Raw genomic sequence first — 21,385 nt, forward strand, 5'->3', positions numbered from 1 at the left:
TAGGCTATATGAAAACTTTGTGTGGAGTTATAGCCTAGTAAAGTGTTGCTGGAACAAAGGTAGTCACACACCCTGTTTGAATGAGTCACCCTTAGGTTTATGTGAAATTCCCAGTAAGATTCTAGAAAACTTTTATAAAACTAATACAAACTTAACCTAGACTAGGCTATAGTGGAGGGGTTATATTGGATAAAACCTCCCAGTGCTTGGCTAATGCATAATCTTTGACAAGTAGGCTATCCTGATCAAAATACACTCCTCCTAAACATTTAAAACAGGCCCCCAATCTTGGGCACAATGTATAAGTTTAGGCTGTTGGTATTGGTGGTAAATTTGCAGGTGGCACAATAATTTAGCTAAGATGAAAGCAAATACATCATTTGATGCCTTTTTTATGCTCTTTCATAATCCAATAATTGCTTCTGTCGCAAATTGCATCTTTAGCCCTTAAAGGGGCCCTGAAGGTATTTTATTTGAATTATGAAAGAGCATAAGAAGTATCCAATGATGTTTTCACTTTCATTCCAGTAGATTATAAGGTCCAATTCAAACTTACCTTGAAATTTACCCCCCTCCCCCAACTTAAAGCTCAAAAAAATAACCAGAATCTTTTTCAGCTAAGTTAAAAATTGCAAAAAACAGTTATACTTTTGTTGGCAGCACTTTTAAAAATAAAAAACAAGGAAAACAGTTTATATTTGTGTTGCCCAATAAATGAGGTATGATTGTTATTTTTTGGAATATATTACTCTTGAATAACTTATTTATAAATTAGTGATGTGTTTTTAACAACTTTTCAGTAACTTAACTACTGTTGATAACGTCTTTGTGTGGTTAAAAAAATTAAATACCTTTGGGGCCCCTTTAAGGGCTCAAGATGCAACTTGCAACAGAAGCAATTACTGAATTATGAGGAATGTCACCCCCCTGATTGAAGGGCAACCCTGTTTACCTAGCACTCTGCAACGTCGCTTAACTCCTGGATTGTACCTTATGACATATGCATGAACTCTGATTGACAAAAAGCTACCAAAAGAAGTGAAAATGCTGACCCTCATGCCGACCATACCTGTCAAGCAAAACTCTTGTAGGAAGATGAGCATCAAGCTCCGACAATTATTTTTTTACTGTTTATATGTTTTTATGACTTTTGTGCTTTCACACTAGTTCATTTTTTATGGATGATTAAATGAATCTTATTCGTTTTCATTATATTCGATGTTAACTGACCACTTTGAAAGAGGTATACAAGTCGTAAGAAAACTAGTTTTTGAGATTTCAAGATGGATATATTATGGACATATTATAGACAAAATATGGACATAATTTGGCTGAAAAGGAAACATTTTTGGATGCTCAAGGGACTTATTCATTGACCAAAAAATTCGCAACCCTGTATACTCACCCTTAAGGCCTGTTTATTAATAAAATCATCATTGTGACAATGATGATGTGACAATGATGTGACAATGATGGTTATGGGGCTTATAGCCCCATAACCCAAAATACTTTTATTAAGTCCCAGCTGGGTAAGTGTAAAAGTAGGATTTCTCAGCCAACCTCGTAAAAATCAGGGTTTAAGTCAGGTACAGGGAGACTCTGCTAGGTAAATATGCAGCCTCAGACTAGTATAGGGTTGTACGTTGGTGATAAAAAGTATTAATCAAGCTTTTAGACCATAATTTTAGCTCTTAAACGGAAATTAACAACCTTCCTTTGCCACACAGGATTAGGAGGCTTAAATTACAGTTTGAAGGTTAGATTCACACTTCTATTACCACGGCACTAGCTTCTTGTCCAAACAGTCCGAGGTTGCATGGGTCCCTGTGATGAAGCTGGTATGAAGTATGTAATGGGTAAGTCAGAGGGCGTTTTCAAAAATGTAGAAGTGCACTACAGGGTTCCGTAATGTTCCCTGTTTGTGTGTCCTGTTTTTATGCTGTTTCTATGTTCAGTCAGGAAGAATGAGTCTGATGATTTTTTCCTTTGGTAATTAAATAGTGTCACAGCCTCTCCAGGTTGTGATCGGTTGATTTGATTATTCTTTAGGCAGATGCGTTTCCGACAACTCGTCTAGCCTGGACTCTACCACCTAGACTCTAGGCGGTAACACTGTCTTGACTTTGAAATCTCATTAATGTCAGAGTATTGTCGTGCTACATGGCTATTGGACTAGTAGAAAACATTTCTGTAAAACAGATTGGCAAAATATAATATTTTGGCAAATATTTGATATTTAGAAATTTAGCTGATAATTTACTGTAATTTTTCATAATTTTCTTTTGCTTATTGATCTAGAGTACATAGCAAAATCCAACCATATATGCCAAATCGACTCCTCACATTTGGTCCATTATTTGGTGGTTGGTACTACCACTTTATTTAACAAAATCAGTTCCATTGGATTCTATTTGCCTCTGAATGTTTAATATATTGCGGGTCCAGGTCTCTACCAGTTTTTGAAAAATGCCAAGTCCTTTGAGGGAATATTTTACAAAAGTATCGGCTAAGTCTGCACTATGCAAAATAAGTGTTGCTACCTCTGGAAATACCACCAACCTTAATGCTCATCTCAAGACAAACCACAAAAACAATACCAAAGCATAAAAGGAAGTACATCGGCCGGGGATGCCAGTGTTAACCCTGATTCTGATTCGTGTCCATCTGATGATTAACATGATTCAAGTCAAATTGTCCCATCACATAGCCAAAACTCAACCAGACCTTTGAGTCAAGCTAGTGACCCTACCCAAGTTACCCGTGATAGAAGTGACCAGACTGACTCAGGAGCACCAAATGCAAAGCAGCCGAGAATTGACTCGTTGTTACAGACCAAGTACAGTGCAAAGCACCCTAAAACTGTAAAAATGAACAAACTGGTTGTGAAATTCATTGCAAAAGATATGCAACCCCTCTCTGTTGTTTCAAATCCTGGATTTATTGATCTGGTGCAGGGCCTTGACCCCAATTATACTTTGCCATCCCGAGCTAAAGTGACAAGAGATCTTCTCCCTGAAATCTATTCTGTAGAGAAATTGAAACTGCAGGAGGCGCTAAAAAACAGTAGGACAGGTTTCCCTTACCACAGATATATGGACCTCCCGGGCAACTGAGGGTTTCATGGCTGTCACTGTACATTACTTTGATGAGAAAGGTTGCCTCTGCAGCAACGTGCTTACTACTGCGAAAATTGAAGAAAGGCATACTGCTGATGCTATCGCAGCTCATCTTCTGAAAATTGCCACTGAGTGGGGGATTAAGGAAAAGGTTGTAGCTGTAGTTACCGATAATCGAGCAAATGTGGTACGGGCTGTAAAGGATGCTGCATCTGCTGTAGGTAAAGGCTGGAGACATGTTTCGTGCTTCGCATATACTCTGAATTTGATTGTGAGGGGTGCTATTGATGATACTGCTGACTTGTCACCTCTTGTCCAAAAAGCTAGGAACATAGTCAGCTTTTTCAGACGTAGTGTTGTAGCTGCCGACAAGTTGCGCCAGGTTCATATCTCTATTGACAATGTTTGCACCAAAAAACTGATACCTGATGTGACCACTAGACGGAATTCGCTTCTCACTGTGTTGCGCAGTCTACAAGATTTGAAAGAGTCGGTACCAAGTTTGCTTGTTCTTCTCGGTAAAGTAGATCTCCTACTCACTGAAAATGAGTGGTATGTTATTTCAAACGTGATCGCGGCATTTACACCTTTTGACGAGGTCACAATCGAGCTCTCTTCTGAAAGCTATCCCTCCATCTCAAAAGTCCTGCCTTTACCCAAGATTTTGAGACGCCACCTTGTTCAGGTAGATTGTGGTGGATTTTCAAATGTCGCCGAGGACCTCCGCAAGGCTTTGATGGAGAAAATGCAAGCTAGGTTTATAAGCCTCGGTCAGGTCACACCCGTGACGATTGCCACATACCTTGATCCGCGTTTCAAGAAAATGTATATTTCCCCTGACGATCTTGTCTCGGTTGAGGGCAAAATAGCAAGAGAGATGGATTTGACCCTGCTGTCTGCTGAATCCATAGCAGCAGGTACAAGTACCGTCACAAACCCCGCAAGACAGCATCGACATGCTCATGACAGTTTGTGGGGCTCACATGACGAAGTTCTGGTAGTCAACTCAGGACGTGGTTCGACAGCAGCCAAGTCTATCATGGCTCTGCAGCTTTTTAACAGGGAATCTGTAGTTTCAAGAAAAACGGATCCACTCAAGTAGTGGAATTCTCGCAACATGGGGTCTCAGAAATATCTATACGAGGTTGCCATGAAATTTATGTCTGTGCCCGCCTCCAGTGTCCCTTCTGACAGAGTTTTTTCCAAGGCCGGTCAGTTGATCACCGAGCGGCAAAACCGACTCTCTGGGAAAAACATTGACATGTTGCTGTTTTTGAATAGCCAAATACAGCCGCGTTTTTTTCTTGATCCCAAGTAGTTTCATGTCTGGGTTTTCGTGATATTGTTTCATATAATCAAAGTTGTTTTTTTCATTGTTCAATGTTGTATTATTCGAAGTTTTTATAAAAAAATGATGCAAAATACTCTTTAACTACGATTTTCATTATTTAACTTTGGCAAAAACAAGAGTGTATCGGAGCCAAAAACAGTTCCGAAATATCGATATCGATATATCGAATATCGAAAGTGAAAATATCGATATATCGATATATCGAAAAATCGAAATATCGCCCAACACTACCAGTAGCATTTTGCATAATACTAAGCGCCGTATCTTGAGAAATTTAGCGACTTGCAGCATCAAGACGAATGAAATACGTTTTGAAGACAATGGGCGTTCAAAGACTTACTTTCACATGAAACCAATATAAGATGGCGTATTTAACATTATTGAAAAGAGATGATATTTTTTTAGGACGAGAGGAGGGAAGGATTGAAAAGAAATAGTCAAGTATTTTTTTTAAGAAAAGTAGTTATTCTATTTCATTGAGTTTAATATTAGAAATAGAATTATAGTCATTTGAGCTAAAACTTAAAACATATCAATGAGCTTTTTTGAAGTAGTATGAAAATACTAGTTCTCTTTATTTGAGATCACATTTATACCACGTCAATGATTTTTCTTTCTGAAGAGCCCTGTTCGTTCTGTTTGAAGACTTTTTTTATAGGCCGATGTAAATTCATTAAGAACCACCGATGTCAATAAAACATAGAAAATTGATCGTATATTATTAACAGAGAAGAAAAAGTGAGTGAATTTCGCACTAGGGGAGGGAAGATTTTCCGGTCTAAAATACCTTCATGGTTTCTCTTTTTTTAATTTCATTTAAATAACATGGAACCGAACTCTAAATTAGAACCAGGCACCCCCAAAAATGTAAAATAAATGAGGGAAAGTAGTTGAGTCACAATAGATTCCACAAAACCCATAGAGGGGGGGAAAACTATTGGAACTACTAGTCCCTAAAGCTAGTCCCTAAAGACTATTACACGTACCTGAGTCTTGTGCAACACTATAGTAGGTCGGAGGGGAGGGGGGACTTTTTTTTAACTTCATTTAAATAAAATGGAGCCAAACTCTAAATTATAACCATGTAGATTTAAAATGGACTTCTTTATTTTGAAGAGACAAGAAAATTTTTTTTTCTTATTAATATTTTTTTTAGCTTTGTGTCCTACTCTGCTATAATAACTCAACCTCAAGCCCACAAAAATGTAAAATAAATAAGGAAAAGTAGTGAGGGTCCACGAAACCCATAGGAGGTTGTTTTCTTTACCTATGCAAATATTTTCTTCAAGATTTCTTTATCCTCTCTCTCTCTCTCTCTCTCTTGTGTATGTTTGAACACAAGCCTCTAAAAATTAAAACTGAGACTGTTTTTTTTTCTCAGGATTGAAAAGAATATATATATATATATATATACTATATTTTTATCTAGACTGATGCCATATATATATATATATATATATATATATGATATATGATATAGAGGTATCCACGAGCAGTCATATCGGAGGTATATATATATATAGATATATCAGTCACCAGTACATGTCGATCCTATATATATATAGATAGTTTATTGGGACTAGAGTGACATCTCTATCCCTAGTCCTAGAATAACAGAAGAACTCCCGATAACAAACGTGGACTCTTCACAGGCTATAACCAACTCTTCTATCAAAAACATAAGAGAAATTCAATTTATCCTCTCTTTCATGTACGTGTTTGTACACAAGCCTCTTTTTCTACATTTGTTTTTTTAAATAGGGTTAGTAAAAATATAATAATAATAATAATAGGGGAATTTAATAAATATATCTTTGTGTATGATAAGACCTCCCCCCATTCTTGTACAAAAAAAAATCAGCTACAAGAAACAATTGTTTGTTAGCGTTCCATGATTTAGAAATTAAAAAACTGAGACTGTTTTTTTTTTCTCAGGATTAAAAGTACATTATACATTTGTAGCAAATAATTTTATTTTGCGATTATTTTCTTGACGGATGCTAAGAGGAGGCGACCAAAAAAACCAAAAAGATAAGAATTGTTGAGCTGAAAGAGGGTCCATGTGCAGTCAATCGGAGAGAAAATGAAGAAGAGAATCAATCACCAGGAAATGTTGATCCTTCTGTTATAGACAATTTATTGAGGCTGATTGAGACCATCCCTAGTCCTAGGACATCTATGTCACACGAAATACATTCAGCGGAAGACAAAGATGAAATTCAATCTCCTGGCCATGTTGATTGTACAGTTATGGACACACTTTTGAATATAGTGGAAACCATCCGTAGTCCCCAGATGACAACAAACATGGACTCTCCACAAGCTATGATCAGCTCTTCTAACGAGAACGTAAGGAAATTAAATTTATCCTCTCTCTCTCTTTCATATGTACGTTTGAACATAGGCCTATTATTATATTTTTGTTACTTATATAGGATTAGTACAAATTGTATCTAAAAAAAGGGGGCAGGGAAGAATGTGCGCGTGTCTGTATGATAAGCCCAACACCCCCCCCCCCCAACACCTCTATAGAAAAATCGATTCAGAGAAAGAATTAATTTTATCCTCTCTCTCTCTCTCAATTACAATTGTATAGTGTGTGTGTGTATGTGTGTGTATTTGAAGAGATATCCAATCAAAGGGAAAAACTAAATTCATTTCTTTTAGTTTCCGGGGAATTTGACTTCAATGGTTCAGAATTAGAAAGGATCCAAGAGAAATATCCTATTTCACAGGACCAACTATCAGAAGAGGATATTAGTGAAGGTATGTCGCAAAATATTGCGACATACCTTGGGATCCCCCTGAATTTCAGTTTACCCTGGCAGAGCTTAATAAGCTTGTGGAAATTGTTGATAGTGATGTTTCTGGGGGCAATGTTAATGTTATTACTGGATATGATACCAGTGCAAAATGGTGCAGGGTTTAAAAACATTGTCACACCCCTAGAAGGTGTATTACGTGAATTTAGTCTGTTATAATCTGTATTAGGTCACATTGAGACACGAAGGGTAGTTTTTAATCCCCCCGAGGAGAGTATAAATGACGGAGGTATTATTTTAGTGGACCCTGTTGATACTCTCCATATATACATCGACAAAATTCAAGCACTTAGTGAGAGTCAGATGCAGAGCTGGGGCAGAAGAGATGGTATTAAAGCTTCAATTAGTCAAAAAGTATATTTACACAAGGGACAGTCAGGTGATATTTTTCATTTTTATTTTTCAACTGGGAATCAGACATTTTACCCTGGTTTAAATAATTTTGATGATAATTTTTTCAGTTGGGTCAATAAATTAATAACAACATTTGATACATTTAATGAGAAGGGTAGTGGGTCCACGATTTTATTTATAGAGCATCTGGGTCTGAAACTCAGTAAATTAAAAAAACTATTTACCTTAAGAGGGGCGGGTGGAAACCGACGAATAAAATGTCATTCAGATTTTTTGTTTGCAAGGGGAGGTCAAAGTTTAAGATTTGATACAGGTTTGAAATGTTTTAAATATGCATTTTTGACTACTATACTTAGACTTCTTGCAGCAGAAGCTACCATGAAAAAACTAGACGACTTTGTGCAAAATGGTCGAGAAAATTTGCCAAAAGTAAATTTTTGGTAAGTTAGTAAAGTAAGATTGGTGGGACGGCAAGTATCAGGTTTCCTTCAAAGAAATACCAATATTTGTAAAAGAAAATAACCCCATGGGATTGGGGGTAGTAACTCTTCACCATGATACAGCCATTCTGGATGGGGGGAAAAAACAAATGGATAAATAATTTTTTATGTAGTTAAGACACCGGCAGTAGATAATATAAAAACTATGGTCTGGATTATATATAAGTTTGCCAAAGATATAAATTCATACGGTTATTTTTCCCCATTACTGCAGTTAGTAGATTTTTATCTCAAGATGTTCACAAAGGGGGATGTCATTACTGTCCCATTTGTCTTTCCTCATTTACAAGTGAGAAAACATTCAACGATCATATAAAATATTGTAAAATTCACGGGAATCAAAGAGTAGAAATGCCGGCAGGAGACAAACCCATTTTACAATTTAAAAACTCTCGAAATTTTCTTTACAGAGTTATCAGGTGTCTTTGGTTTGTGAAGAAAGCTGGCTGGATGTATCTGACTCATCAAAGTCAAGTATAGTCGAAGAAAATAAACTTTTAGCCGTGTTATATACATAAGATTAGCAAAACCCCAACAACAACTAAATGAAACTGGTAGAGTTTTTGAGACAATGGGAGAGGAGGGAAACATGGCAAAAACACCTGTAGCACTAATCAAACCAGCGAATCAGTCTCTATAAAGATTGCGTCATACCAATTATCCCATATCACTAACAGAGGAGGAATAATTTGTTCTGGACATAGGATCAATTTGTTGGGTTTTTAGGTGTACTCTTGTCGAGAAGGATAAAGTACGAGATCAGAATCAACCTATTGATGCCAATTCCATAGGGAGAAGTAACTTTCAGGAGTTGACTCATAATAATTGTAATTTAAAAATTAAACACCAACTTTCGTCCGGTTTTCATGCACAATTCCAACTACAATCCGAAGTTCGTGCTAGCAGCAATGGCACAACTTAAAAGAAATGGAGTTATAGATGATGCATGGGTGGAGGACAGATTTTCTTTAAAAATCATACCAAAGTCATCGGAAAAATTGCTTGTTTTGGAATTTATGTGGAAATATGTTGAAGACGGTATTGAGTAAACGAATAAAATTTACTTTTTAGATTCCTTCAACTTTTTTCCAAGATTTGTCAGTGAATTGATTCAAGTTTAAAAAAACGATAACTGCAGCAGTACTTTCCCACTTCTCAAACAAAAATTGCCAAATTTTTTCCATGATTTTTTGATGGCCAAAGGCGTTTACGCTTATGATCATTTTAATTCCATTTTGAGATTTGCTGAGGAGAAAACTCCCTCAACTGAACCGTTTTACGACAGTCTTCCCGATCGTAGGTGCATCCCTGATGAATAAAACTTTGCCAAAAAGGGGCGGAAAGAAGAAGGGTGTAAAAATAGATTTGACAACTGAAAATTATATTCGTCGAGTGATGTACTAACTCTGTTGGATATATTCTTTAAAAATATGGGCTATATTAATAAGAAATTCAATCTTAATCTAGGGTATTATTTTTCCAATCCATATATGGTAATAGACCTGGAGCTGAAAATTAGTCGGGAAAAAATTGCACTCATCACCGACATTCATCACTATTTGTTTAGCGAGATATCAATGAGAGGTAGCTACGTTTTCCATTGGAACCATATCTTGGAAACTGATCCGACTGGAAAAAAGACTAGAGAAAAGTCGGATGCAGTTTTCTTTGATATGAATTCTCTACATCCCTCGGCTATATCTCATTATTCTCTACATTGCAGTGATTAAAAGTGACTCAATGATCCTTTTACCTACAATTTTCTAAACAGTTCCAGTGTTGAGGAGACTGGGCCAGTGGGATGGTTGTTTGATATTGACGGAAAGATACCAGTGGAACCTCATGTTATGGTAAAAGATTTTGTTTTTCCATGACTTAATAGATCTTTTCCTAGGGACTCTTTGAGGCCTCGCAACAGATCTTTGGCGGAGGAGAAGAGAATGCATTGGTCACCTTCAAAACAAAAACTTATTGTCGATCTCCTGCCGAAAAAAAAATTGTAGTACACCACGTAGCATTGAAATGGATGTGTAACAATGGTTTCAAAGTCACAAAGATCCATAGAGCCCTACAATTCAGTCAAAAACCTTATTTGAAAATGTTTGTTGACACCTTTGTCAAGAAGAATTCCGAAGCGAAAACAGAATTTAAAATAGAAACCTATAAACTCATTTTAAATTCGACTTTTAGTGAAATGTCCGAAAGCGTTTGCATTAAGAATCGTTGTATAGCTTTAACCGATCCCATCCAGTGCGCTCGAACTATTGCCGATCTCAATTACACTTCCTATACAATCATTGCTCCAGACATGGTACTATTGAATAGAAAAAAAGAAACAAAGTATTGAACAAAAATATTGCAGCAGGTAGTGCCATATTGGAAATTTTAAAAAAGCTCATGCTGGAATTCTACTACCATATAGCTAGAGTACACTGGCCGAGGAAGGAACAAGAACAGATATGATATGGGGATAAAGATTTTCTATTGTTAAAAATCAAAACAAAACTTGCTTGACAATTTAGCTAACACTGAAACCATAAGTTCTCAGATGGACAATACCAACTGGGTCGGATGAGTCTATCATGAACTAGTCAAACATCAAGCTCCAAACCTAGTTTTATTTTAAAAATCGAAAACAGAAAGTGACTTAATTTCTCTGGGTATTCTTGTGAGTCTAAAGGCGTACTTTATACAGACACACAGCGATGAAATCAAAAACTGTTGCAAAGGAGGGCCCACGCAGTATGCGGCAAATACTTTTGACATGGACGTCTATAGAAATTGTGTTGTTGAAAATACAATTCCAAGAGGGAAATTGCTGGCAATTAGCTCGTTAAAATACAAACATGTTGCTGTAAATGTTGAAAAGATTGCTATGAGTACTATTTCTGACAAGGTTTAGGTTTGTAGAGATGGTGTAAGTATCTTTCCCTTTCGACACTTTTTAACATCTGACCGAACCGAGTGTGTTCGTCATAGGGAAAGTCTCGGTGTGAGTAAACTTATTTAAAAATTCCTAAAATCTTGGCGGGGGGGGCCTCGCGGTCCACGTCCCGGGGGGGGGGCCTTCGGCCGCCCGGCTGGCCTCCAGCGGGAGGGGGGGCCTTCGGCCGGGGGGGCGCTACCGGTAGAATCTTTTAATGATTTAGAGCAGATTTTTTATTACAGTGTTGTATTATTAAAAGTTTTTTTTCTTTATATATATATGTACATACATTTACTATTTTTCATTGCACAATGTAAAAAAAAATTGTTGTATTTCTAATGTTTTTTTTATTGACTATTTAATATAGTAAACACTTTGATTTTACTTCAGTTGTTGTTGTTCATTGAATAGAGTTAGATACAAATAGCAGAGAAAAACATAGATTATGTACCAGTTTAAAAAACCTTTCAGAGCTTTTCTCTGTGGGCCATCAATGAATGGGAAAACAACACTTTTGATGAAGATAATTCAGAATCGAGGTGAAATGTCGGCAGAAGCAGACCATCAAACTACCATAAAAAATATATACTATTGTCATAGTGTTTGGGAACAATCATGATAGAGTAAGGACTATTGAACCTCAAGTCAAATTTATCAAGGGATCGGATATTGCGTTCAATTTAATTGAACCAAATTCTTGGCTTATTATTGCTTATTTTACCGAATCAATAGAGTAATGGTCTTAGGAAAAGATTCAATTGTTCAAATTATATTTTCATAACGAAATAATATCCGTCACTATATTTTTATACAATCTCTTTCATCAAAGTAAATGTGAGCGAATTCTTGCATTGAACTCTACTCATTACATCGCATACAAAGTTTGTCGCGACTTGAGTTCCCTCTAAAAAATAAACAAACGAATCTTTCCAGGTCAACCAAAATTCTTGATGTCAGCTTACAATTGGGCTACAAGCTAACTAAGTGGGTACATTGTAATTGACCTTAACCAAAACACACCTGAAGAACTATGTGTTATTGGTAATATATTTGATCGTGAGATAATAGGATATTTGCCAGTGAATAACAGAAAAAGATATTTGTTGAAACTATGACACTGAAGAAGTTACATTACAATAGATATTTGTTCTCTGTTTTGATTAGTTCAAAACCTCGACCTAGGAAAGTCATATTGAGCAATATAGATCCAGAGTTGATTAAAATCATTTCTGAACTGTGTTTAAATTTAATTGCATGCAATTTTTAACTACCAGATACTATTGAGATACAGACTAGACAACGTCAATCCATTTTTCGTGCACTCTCAAAGAAAAACACCAGTCAAAAACAGAAAAGAAAACATTTTGTTCAGGCAGGGGAAGTTTTTTTCCCAGTTTTATTGCCAATTAGTGCCTGTCTTGTTAGCAATCTTGTTCTTTCTCCGTCTAAATCGTAACTGTATTGCAAAAAAAATATGGCGAAACCCTATAAATTGACTGAAATTGATGAAGCTCTGTCTCCACTGCGAACTTTTGAGGGCAATCTCATAGAATTCCTTAATGATAACAGCGTACCTGATGATTAGAACCCTTTAATTTTTCAAACGGAACTTCAGCGTGTTGACAAACAGAAACCCTATCAAATTAAACTCACTAGTGTTGTGAATGTTGCACATAAGATACAAGAAGCAAATATTACTCTATTATCTGGATCAACATAACTAATACCACTTGAAGATCACTTATCAAGAATATAAGATCTATTACCAGTTTTCTATCGGAAACAGGGGAAAAGACTGTTAAACTATTTGAATGAAAACATTGAGATTCAAATTGATATTGAGAATCATCTAATCACTCTAGGTAGCAAAACTTACAATCTTATCGATCTTATAACTTATTCTGCCTTAAATGACAAGAAAACTATCCATTGACAAAAATCTTTTGAGATATATCTCAGAATCAAGCATTGACACAGCACTTGTGATCAATAGAAAAAATTAAGAGGATTTGAATCATTTCAATAATGAAAAGGACATGGAGGATGATGATTCTGAAAAAGATGATTTAAAGACCCTACTGTTAACAAGTAAAACTACATCCAGATACAAATGCAGCAGCAGTACAAGCAATGCATAAAATTTAGTCAATAGAAAAAATCTTCTTTCTTATACAACTACCAACACCTCTGTTAGTATACAAAAGGGTAGTGGTGGTGATACGCATTTACACACAAAATGGATGAACCTCCAAAACGTATTAATTTATATGTTGGTGAGATTGGGAGTAGTAGTGCTCCCAGTACACCTGCTCATGTCCCCAACTTTCAACAGAGTGCAGCAAAAGAATACCTTCAAAATTAACCTAGCTACAGATTCCATTGGAATCGCAAACTTTGCACAAATCAATATCGGAAAACAAAGGCATTTTACCCTCTACAAATCATACAAGTTGATCTTATGACTTTCGTTGAATGGAAATGCCGAAACAATTAAGCATACAAGTACATTCTATTTGTAATCAGTATTATTAGTCGCTACTCCTATGCCATTTCGCTGAAATCTAAGCGTGGAGAGGAGATTGCAATTGCTCTAGAAACAATACTTCATCAAGATTCCTATAAAAAAATACAAACGGATTAAGGAAGTGAATTTGTCAATCAACATGTGAAGAAAGTTCTACTAAAATATAAGACACAGTTGTATCATAGTCACAGTACAATCAAGACTGCATTGGCTTAACGACTTATTAAAATCAATCGCGTTCTCATTTCTAGATATTGTACACTCAAAAACACTGCTGTCATTATTCATGATTTGGATAAAATTCTATAATTTTACAATCAAGATCTTCATCGTTCCTTTTCCAATCTTAGTTATTTTGAAGCTCATCCCAATAATAACAATACAGTTGACATTTTTGTTAAACAATATGCTTCTAACAACAAAAAGGAAGTAAAAAGCAAATTGATCGTGGGTAATATGGTTGAAATTAATAGGTTATGTAATATTTTGGAAAAAGAGAATTAACGACTGTCTTCTTAACTTTTATAGCATCGAAAGCTATTGAGACTAGCTCTATGACCTATTGATTACTCAATAGCAAAAATGGTAAGATATTTGGGGGATTTTGTGACTATGCATTGGAAAACGTTACATATGGTGGTATTTATCAAATTGAAAAGGTAATAAAAACTGGAACGTAGGATGGTAAGAAACAGTTATTAGTTCGCTGGGTTGGGTACAACTCTGTATTTAATGCTCGGATAGGTTTCGAAGACTTACACAATGTACCATGATTTCTGTGTAACATGCATTTCTAATGTTTCTGATCCTCTCTATGGTGATCTGAATAGAACAACTGATTTTTGGACCAAATTGTCACCTACCATTAGATTTCAAGGTATATATGAAATTTCTCTCATAGATTGTATGATCAGGAATACATATGATGTTCTAAGAAAAGATATCTCATATTATATGAAAATGTGACCATTTAAATTCAATGATGAGGGTACAATAATAACTTTTGACTCAAATGATTACCCTGTTGATAAAATCACCTAGAGGGAATACAATAATATGCATGAACTGTGTCAAGTTATCAACAAAAAAATTGCAAGTCGAAAAAAAAGATGGTTTCACTTAGTTATTTAACGGAATAAAGGAGAATTTATATTACCAATCCATTTCAGAATCAAAAACCCTTCCTCAATGAAAATTTACGTGAGGCTCTTGGTTTTAACGATTGTACTATTAAGAACGAAAATTTCAATGGCCGTGACCATATTATATATGCAGACTAAGCACTTAGTTTTTCTCCGAATAATTGTATATTTTTTTACAGTTTGTTTGTGAAATTCTCCAGAGTTGGCAATTCCATTGTCCTCCTTTTACGTGTTCTAGAAAGAAAAGGTATAGAAAATAATATACATTACTGAAATATAAGAAACCTCCAGTATGTTGCTGTAAACACTTCGTATTTGGAACTCTGTAAGTTAGCACCAACAACTGAACTCAGTGATCTTTTAACTCTAACAAAGTGCTTGTGCATTATTATATGCCATTTTCGACCCGGCACTGAAGATAAATAGTAAAAGAATTCCTTTTGTTAGTCCAGCCGTTAATTATTTTGCTGGTGCTTTGAGTCCTCTTCAAATGGGCCACGGATTTGACTACTACAGAGGGCGTACTACGATGTCTGGTTATGGTGTTGGTAGTTTGTTCGCTAGGCTATTTCGTTTAACACTGCCCCTTGCCAAGCAATATATTGTTCCAGCTGCAACAAATTTTGCTGGCTCAACGCTACGGGATTGGGTTCGGGTAAAAATTTCAAGGACAGTCTTAAGGAAAATCTTAGATCTTCAGCAAGAGCTGTTGGCGAACAATTGAAATCTCCAAAAAATGGAAAACGTTTAAAAATGGTGCGTGGTAATCATTCACTCATCAGTCTCCATCCAGGTGTGAAGCGTAAGCCATCATCAACAACAACAATTCTGAAAAGAAAAAGTATCAAGAAGAAGAAGAAGACAAAGATGGTTAGATCAAAACAAGATTTTTCTCATAAGATGACTTATCTCCCTCATAAAGAATCACATCCATCATTTACTTCATCATTAAATCTATTCATTACTGAAAATGTTGATGTCAGTGTCAAACATGGTTACTATGAACAATTACATCCTCAGCAACCCCTTTCCGAAAATACACACTCTCAAATACTTTCCAATGAAGGTTATTTCATTGATTTGACATCTAAAGTTATTGATTTAAATGTTGTGGCGGAGAAAAATTCTCACTATAAAACTCCTAGCACTGTTTCTGGTCTCTCCTATAAGAACTGTATTCTAAAAAACTTTTTCAGACAAATTAAAACGTATATTAATGGAACATTGGTGAGCAATAGCAATACTTACTCAATACTATGCAAGCTATAGACAATTTATGTTGTTGACAACAAAATAATACAAGAAATACACAGTTCATGCAGTGGACTATGAACATAGATTAAATGTCGACAGTGATTGTAAGCTGACTACAGCAGTGACCAAGGAGTATCATTTGGTTCGTAAATTAAATCATTAAATACTGATTATTTCGCAAAGGTTACCACCCAACGTTAAGATTGCCATAAAGTTAAAACTTGTTCCAAATATTTTTTTTTTGAGAAAAACCATTGATGGAGCACCTGATGCAATGGTAAATACGATTTCATCAGTACTTCATGTGCTAAAACAACAGGTCATGAGCTCTGTTGCATTGATAGTGGAAAAACTGAGAGCCAAAGGTAACGATATCAAGCTGCTCGTTCCTCATACAGTTACCAATCAACGTCACATTGCTACAGGTTCTCGGAGTTATACTGATTCGTCATTTATCAGTGGAGAAATCCCCTCAAAACTTCCATTGGCCTTTTTAAAGAGTGCTAGCACCGTTGGGTTCTTGACCCAACGGTGCTATATGCTAGTGATTTTAATTTTTTTGGTCTGTCCAGTCTTGTTGCAAAGTGAATAGAGTTTATTTTTACAATTTATCATTTGATAGCAGATCATATAGAACTCTCAATGAATCGACCATGCAATAACTGGATCATGATTCACAGCTATTTGAAAATGGAATAACTTTTTCAATATTTTCAAAAACTCAGGATATAATTGTTGTAGACTTGTCTGGCACTCAGAATTTTATTGTTTTTAGAACAGGGAGTGGACGTTTTGGTTGCACATTCATTGATGCCTTGACTAAAAACATTGCATTAATATTACTATGTCAATTGGAAACCTATTGGGAGATCACTCCTGATGGTAGTGTTCTTCTGGACTTGGCACAATGAACATAAATCAAATATTTGATACATTCAACTTGGATACATTCATTTCCAAATAAAAACCCTATTGTCTACCCTTGGATTTCCTTGACAAAACCCAAGGCGATACTCATACCATTATCACTGTTAATAGCATTTCGTCGAATATCAGATATATTGGACACTGGTTGTGCATCTTTAATACAGCAAAGACTATTGAATTGTTTATTCCTCTCGGATTACCATATACATTTTATGGCTTCCATATTAAAACCTATATTGAAAGTAGTGGGAAAATTATTAGTAAAAAGCGGAAGAGATTGCAAGGTCCATCAACTAAAGGGTGTAAATTTCAAGCACTACTCTATTCCGTTTTAAAATGTCCTGACTACACTTAAAAGCAGTTTCGCAATATTTGTGAAAACAATCCACATCTAGACGACATTATAGGGGAAAATATGCTCTCAGAACTGTATAATATTTGTTTTAGTGCCCTACGAGTAAAGTGTTTTAAAAAAGTATGTAAAATTATTTATTAATAAAACATGTATATACATAACACAAAAAATGGTTTTTTTTTGTTTAGATTTCTTCTTCTTCTACATGTAGATGGTCGTCATTATTGATGACAACTAGAGGTAGTAGATCATTTAAATTCACTTTGTGTTGATTAAGTAAGAAAAAATCAGGCTCAGATTTAGCAAAATACGATTCAGTTTCACTCTCATCATATCTCTTTGTGTAGTCAATGATACTTTTTTAATTTACATTGTAAAATTCACGTGATTCAGCTTGTGCATTTGAAGCAACGACACAAACAGAACTCTTAACTAAGGAATCACTCTCCATAACTTCCAAATAAAAATATGTAGGTTTATAATCAGAACAGCCAGTATCTTTAGATCGATGCCGTTGAAAGTACAATCTTTTGAAATTTTCACACTTGAAGTGCTGTCCAGATTTATCGTCCCGATATAGTTTAAACTCCCGAGAATACCAGTCTCACGAGAATAAATAGAATGATCGTTCCAAATTTTTTTTTATCATTCCAGGACAGGTAGTTTCCCACTGGTTACATTTTTCGAAGATATAATTTGAAAATAGGAATCCTCTGACGTGAAGATCACATACTTCTTGAAGGTATTAACAACAATCTTTAACCTTAATGGCATATCCTCGTTGGAGTTTACAGGGATTGCAAAACCTACACTTTTCAACATATTCAATGACAGAAGTTCAATTCTCACAGGATGACCAACAGCCTAATCTTCAAAACATAGAGGAAATATGTAGCACATTTTCTCCACTATTGACGCTCAGACTGTAGCTCGCAAACAGATTCTTCTGCTAGAAAGAGTGTTCTTCTTCTTTCTTTTACATTTAATACTTACTTCAGATTTCCCAGCTACAGAATGGGAGGATGATTAAAAAGGTGAAGTTACTCTTTAAACACGTTTTAGCAGAATTTATTTCCTGTTCTCTTCGCTTCATTGGCAGTTGAGGTTTTATATTTTCTATAAAAACTGTTCCTATTGTTTTTGTTTTTTTGGAAAATCTGTTTAATGTTAAAAATAAAATCTAAAAAACTATTTTGTTTGTTTCAATTAGTCTATCAATAAATTGATAGAATGCACTGCTATTATTATGTAAAACCACTATAAAATGATCCTAGACTGGAGAGTCCCGCTTCATGATGTAGTCAACCGTGTTTTGGCGAAAGATTCTCCTTTGTATCCAATATTTTGTAAACTGATAATTTAGATTTAAACATTTTTCCAAATCTGCAAGATTCTGCACGATAGTTTTTTTCTAAAATACATTCATTTTTTTTCAATCTTGATGTTTACACTGCTGAACACACAGTAACTAGCAAGTATTGAAAAAAGAAAATAGTCTGTTTCAAAATACTCTCTCATCGCCTATTGGCTTTTCTGGAAAAGAGTAAACAACTCTGAAAAATTTTTAACTACAAAAAAAAGAAAATGATCATCAAAATATTCGTTCAACAAATTTATATATATATAAAACAGTATTATGGCTTTTTCAGTAACTAACTCAGTCCATTTTCCTTTATAGGCCCAACAATTGAATTTAAGTCTGTTTTTGAGTTAGATATACTCATTATATATACATTGGCCACAAAAAATAACTGTCAACCTATATTCAATGAACTCAGATATTTTACATATCTACCGAAGATCTCATCCGACACAGTTAATCTACTTCTTGTTGCTCTCTCTAGTTCAACATTTGCAGCTCTTATTTTCACTTCATCACTGGTCTCTTTCCTCTGTCTCTTAGTGTTCAATATCTTGAAATTACATATTTTTGTAGTGCTCCAAAGAAAACAAAATAATATTCAGAATAATACTATTGAACAAAATCTACCTCAGATCTATGGCCCTAATCAACTCTGTCACCCTGTATAAGGAGTTTTTTTCAAGGCTTGGGAGTTGTTCCCCAAATCCTGTTGACATATCAGTTAAGCAAGTATATCTTCTCTTGTAGAGAAACAAGTTAGGGTTTCACAAAATTTATCACAAAAACATACTATCCAACTAGGGTTTTTCCCAAGCTCCCTGTTCAAAAATCATTTCTAGGGTTTCCCCAGTGACCTTGACCTTAGGGATTACGTACTCCCTTTCAATGGCATATAGCGCCATGTTTCTTCCAAGGGCACGTACTACTTATAGCCAGCATGGTCTTAGAAAGTATTTAATGAACAAAATGGCTATGTCAAAATTATGACTGTAAGTATTTGGAAAAATGATTGGCGTGGGGAGGGGGTTAGTTGCCCTGCAATCACTATCGACTATTAAAAATTGCACTAGCCTCTTCAATTTCCAATCGAATTACTCCTTTTCGAAGTTTTTATAAAGAAATACTGAACGATATTTTACTGTAATTTCTCTTTCAGTTTACTTTTGGGAAACAAACTATCATTAACCACCTACAAAAGTCTTCTGTAAACTTTGGTTCACAGTGATAATTTTAAGGATATTAATTCTAATTCTAAATCTAAACTCTAATTAAATCTAATTCTAAAGGACATTTTTATGTGAGATATCCTGTCTGAATTCAAAATCGACCTGTGTTGAAACTTGTGATACTGTGTGGATTTCCCACCGAGACCTTTTATTGTGAACTTTACGACCGAAAAAAACAAAAAAAGGGCAAAGACATTTTTTCCTGTTTTATAGTTTTTTTTTGCAAATACGTAGTTAAAGAGCACAGCATAATAAAGAACCGATTTTCACAAAAATCTGTTCAAAAATGAGAAAATCACTTGATATTTGGTGATAATAGATATTTTTGCATATTATCCTGCCTATGATAATTTGTATTTTTCGTATGGTGGTTGTATCGAACCTATGGTGACACCATGACATCAAGAAGAGGCGCAAATTGCTTACACATAGAAGTTAAGCGACAACGAGAATCAATATATACAAGCCTGCGGCATAGCCGTGCCAAGGCTCAGCCTCAAAATCAGCTGCATAGTATTTTTCTTTCTTAAAACTGGCACATTGAAATTTCTGCCCATAAGAACGAACTAAATAGGTCACAACTTTAGGCTAAAATTCATTTTTTACCCAGGGTGGTTGTATTAAACCTGTGGTGACGTCATGACATCAAGAAGATAATCACATTGTCTGCGGTTAGAAGACAAGCGATAATGAGATTCCATATATAGAATCCTGACGCGTAGACGCGCAAGGGCTCGCTACTATCTACGGTACCTTTCTGTTAAGTTCCATTTCTTTAAATTTTTCTAGTCTCTGTTCTCCAATAACAATTCAATTACAATTACAATTCCAGTAACAGCTCCTTACAAAAAAACTGTTAGAAAAAGGAGTCCCATATAAAATATTTTGGCAACTTTGTCGTACATGCACCTAAGTGAAGCTTTAAGCCAACAGGACAGCATGAAGTGATTAAAAATAGCAAATTGATTCTTCCAATTAACATAAACTTTAAAAATAATACAATCATCAAGTACCCTTGTGGCGGCGCATTGGAGTAAACCGTGCCTACTGACCGGAGGATTTCAGGTTCAATCCCGCAAGTCGCAAGGGAATAATTACTATAATAATATTTCGATAAATCTTTAATATTTTTTTAAAATTTATAATATTATTATAATGAAAACCTCAAAGACTGATCTTTTACGCTGTCTATTTTTAGATAGTCACTTAAAAAAACTATCATTAGCCACCTACATTGACAGTGGCTTCAAATAAGGTTGTATTGCTTAAGAAACTAGTGAAGTAATGCTTCTCTAATATTTCTTTTATTTTTTTTCAATTTATAATATTATTATACCGAAAATTTCAAAGAGTGGCCTTTTACGCTGTCTTATTTAGATATCCACTTAAAATATAAAAAGAAAAAACTATGATTAACCACCTACAATGACAGTGGCTTCAAAGTAGGTTGTAGAAAAAAAGGTTAATAAATCGGTCAAAGTAATTGCAATAGTTTTCAAGCACTCACCAACTTCAAAAACAACGA

At 35.1% G+C, this 21,385-nt stretch overlaps 1 protein-coding gene and 1 long non-coding RNA gene across 2 annotated transcripts in view; both read left to right on the forward strand.

Moving 5' to 3' along the window:
* Positions 1–21,385, forward strand: part of LOC148945140 (uncharacterized) — a 161,270-nt gene that overhangs the window by 94,932 nt on the left and 44,953 nt on the right. The gene's annotated exons all lie outside the window — the stretch shown is intronic.
* On the forward strand, positions 3,121–4,218 carry LOC148945142 (zinc finger BED domain-containing protein 4-like). Its single transcript, XM_089098952.1, has one exon. It carries the CDS (start codon positions 3,121–3,123, stop codon positions 4,216–4,218), a length of 1,098 nt encoding a protein of 365 aa, XP_088955078.1.

The sequence above is a fragment of the Artemia sp. Qi Xiang Cuo genome, chromosome 13 (assembly GCF_049724085.1).
Source record: "Artemia sp. Qi Xiang Cuo chromosome 13, ASM4972408v1, whole genome shotgun sequence".
Lineage (NCBI taxonomy): Eukaryota > Metazoa > Arthropoda > Branchiopoda > Anostraca > Artemiidae > Artemia > Artemia sp. Qi Xiang Cuo.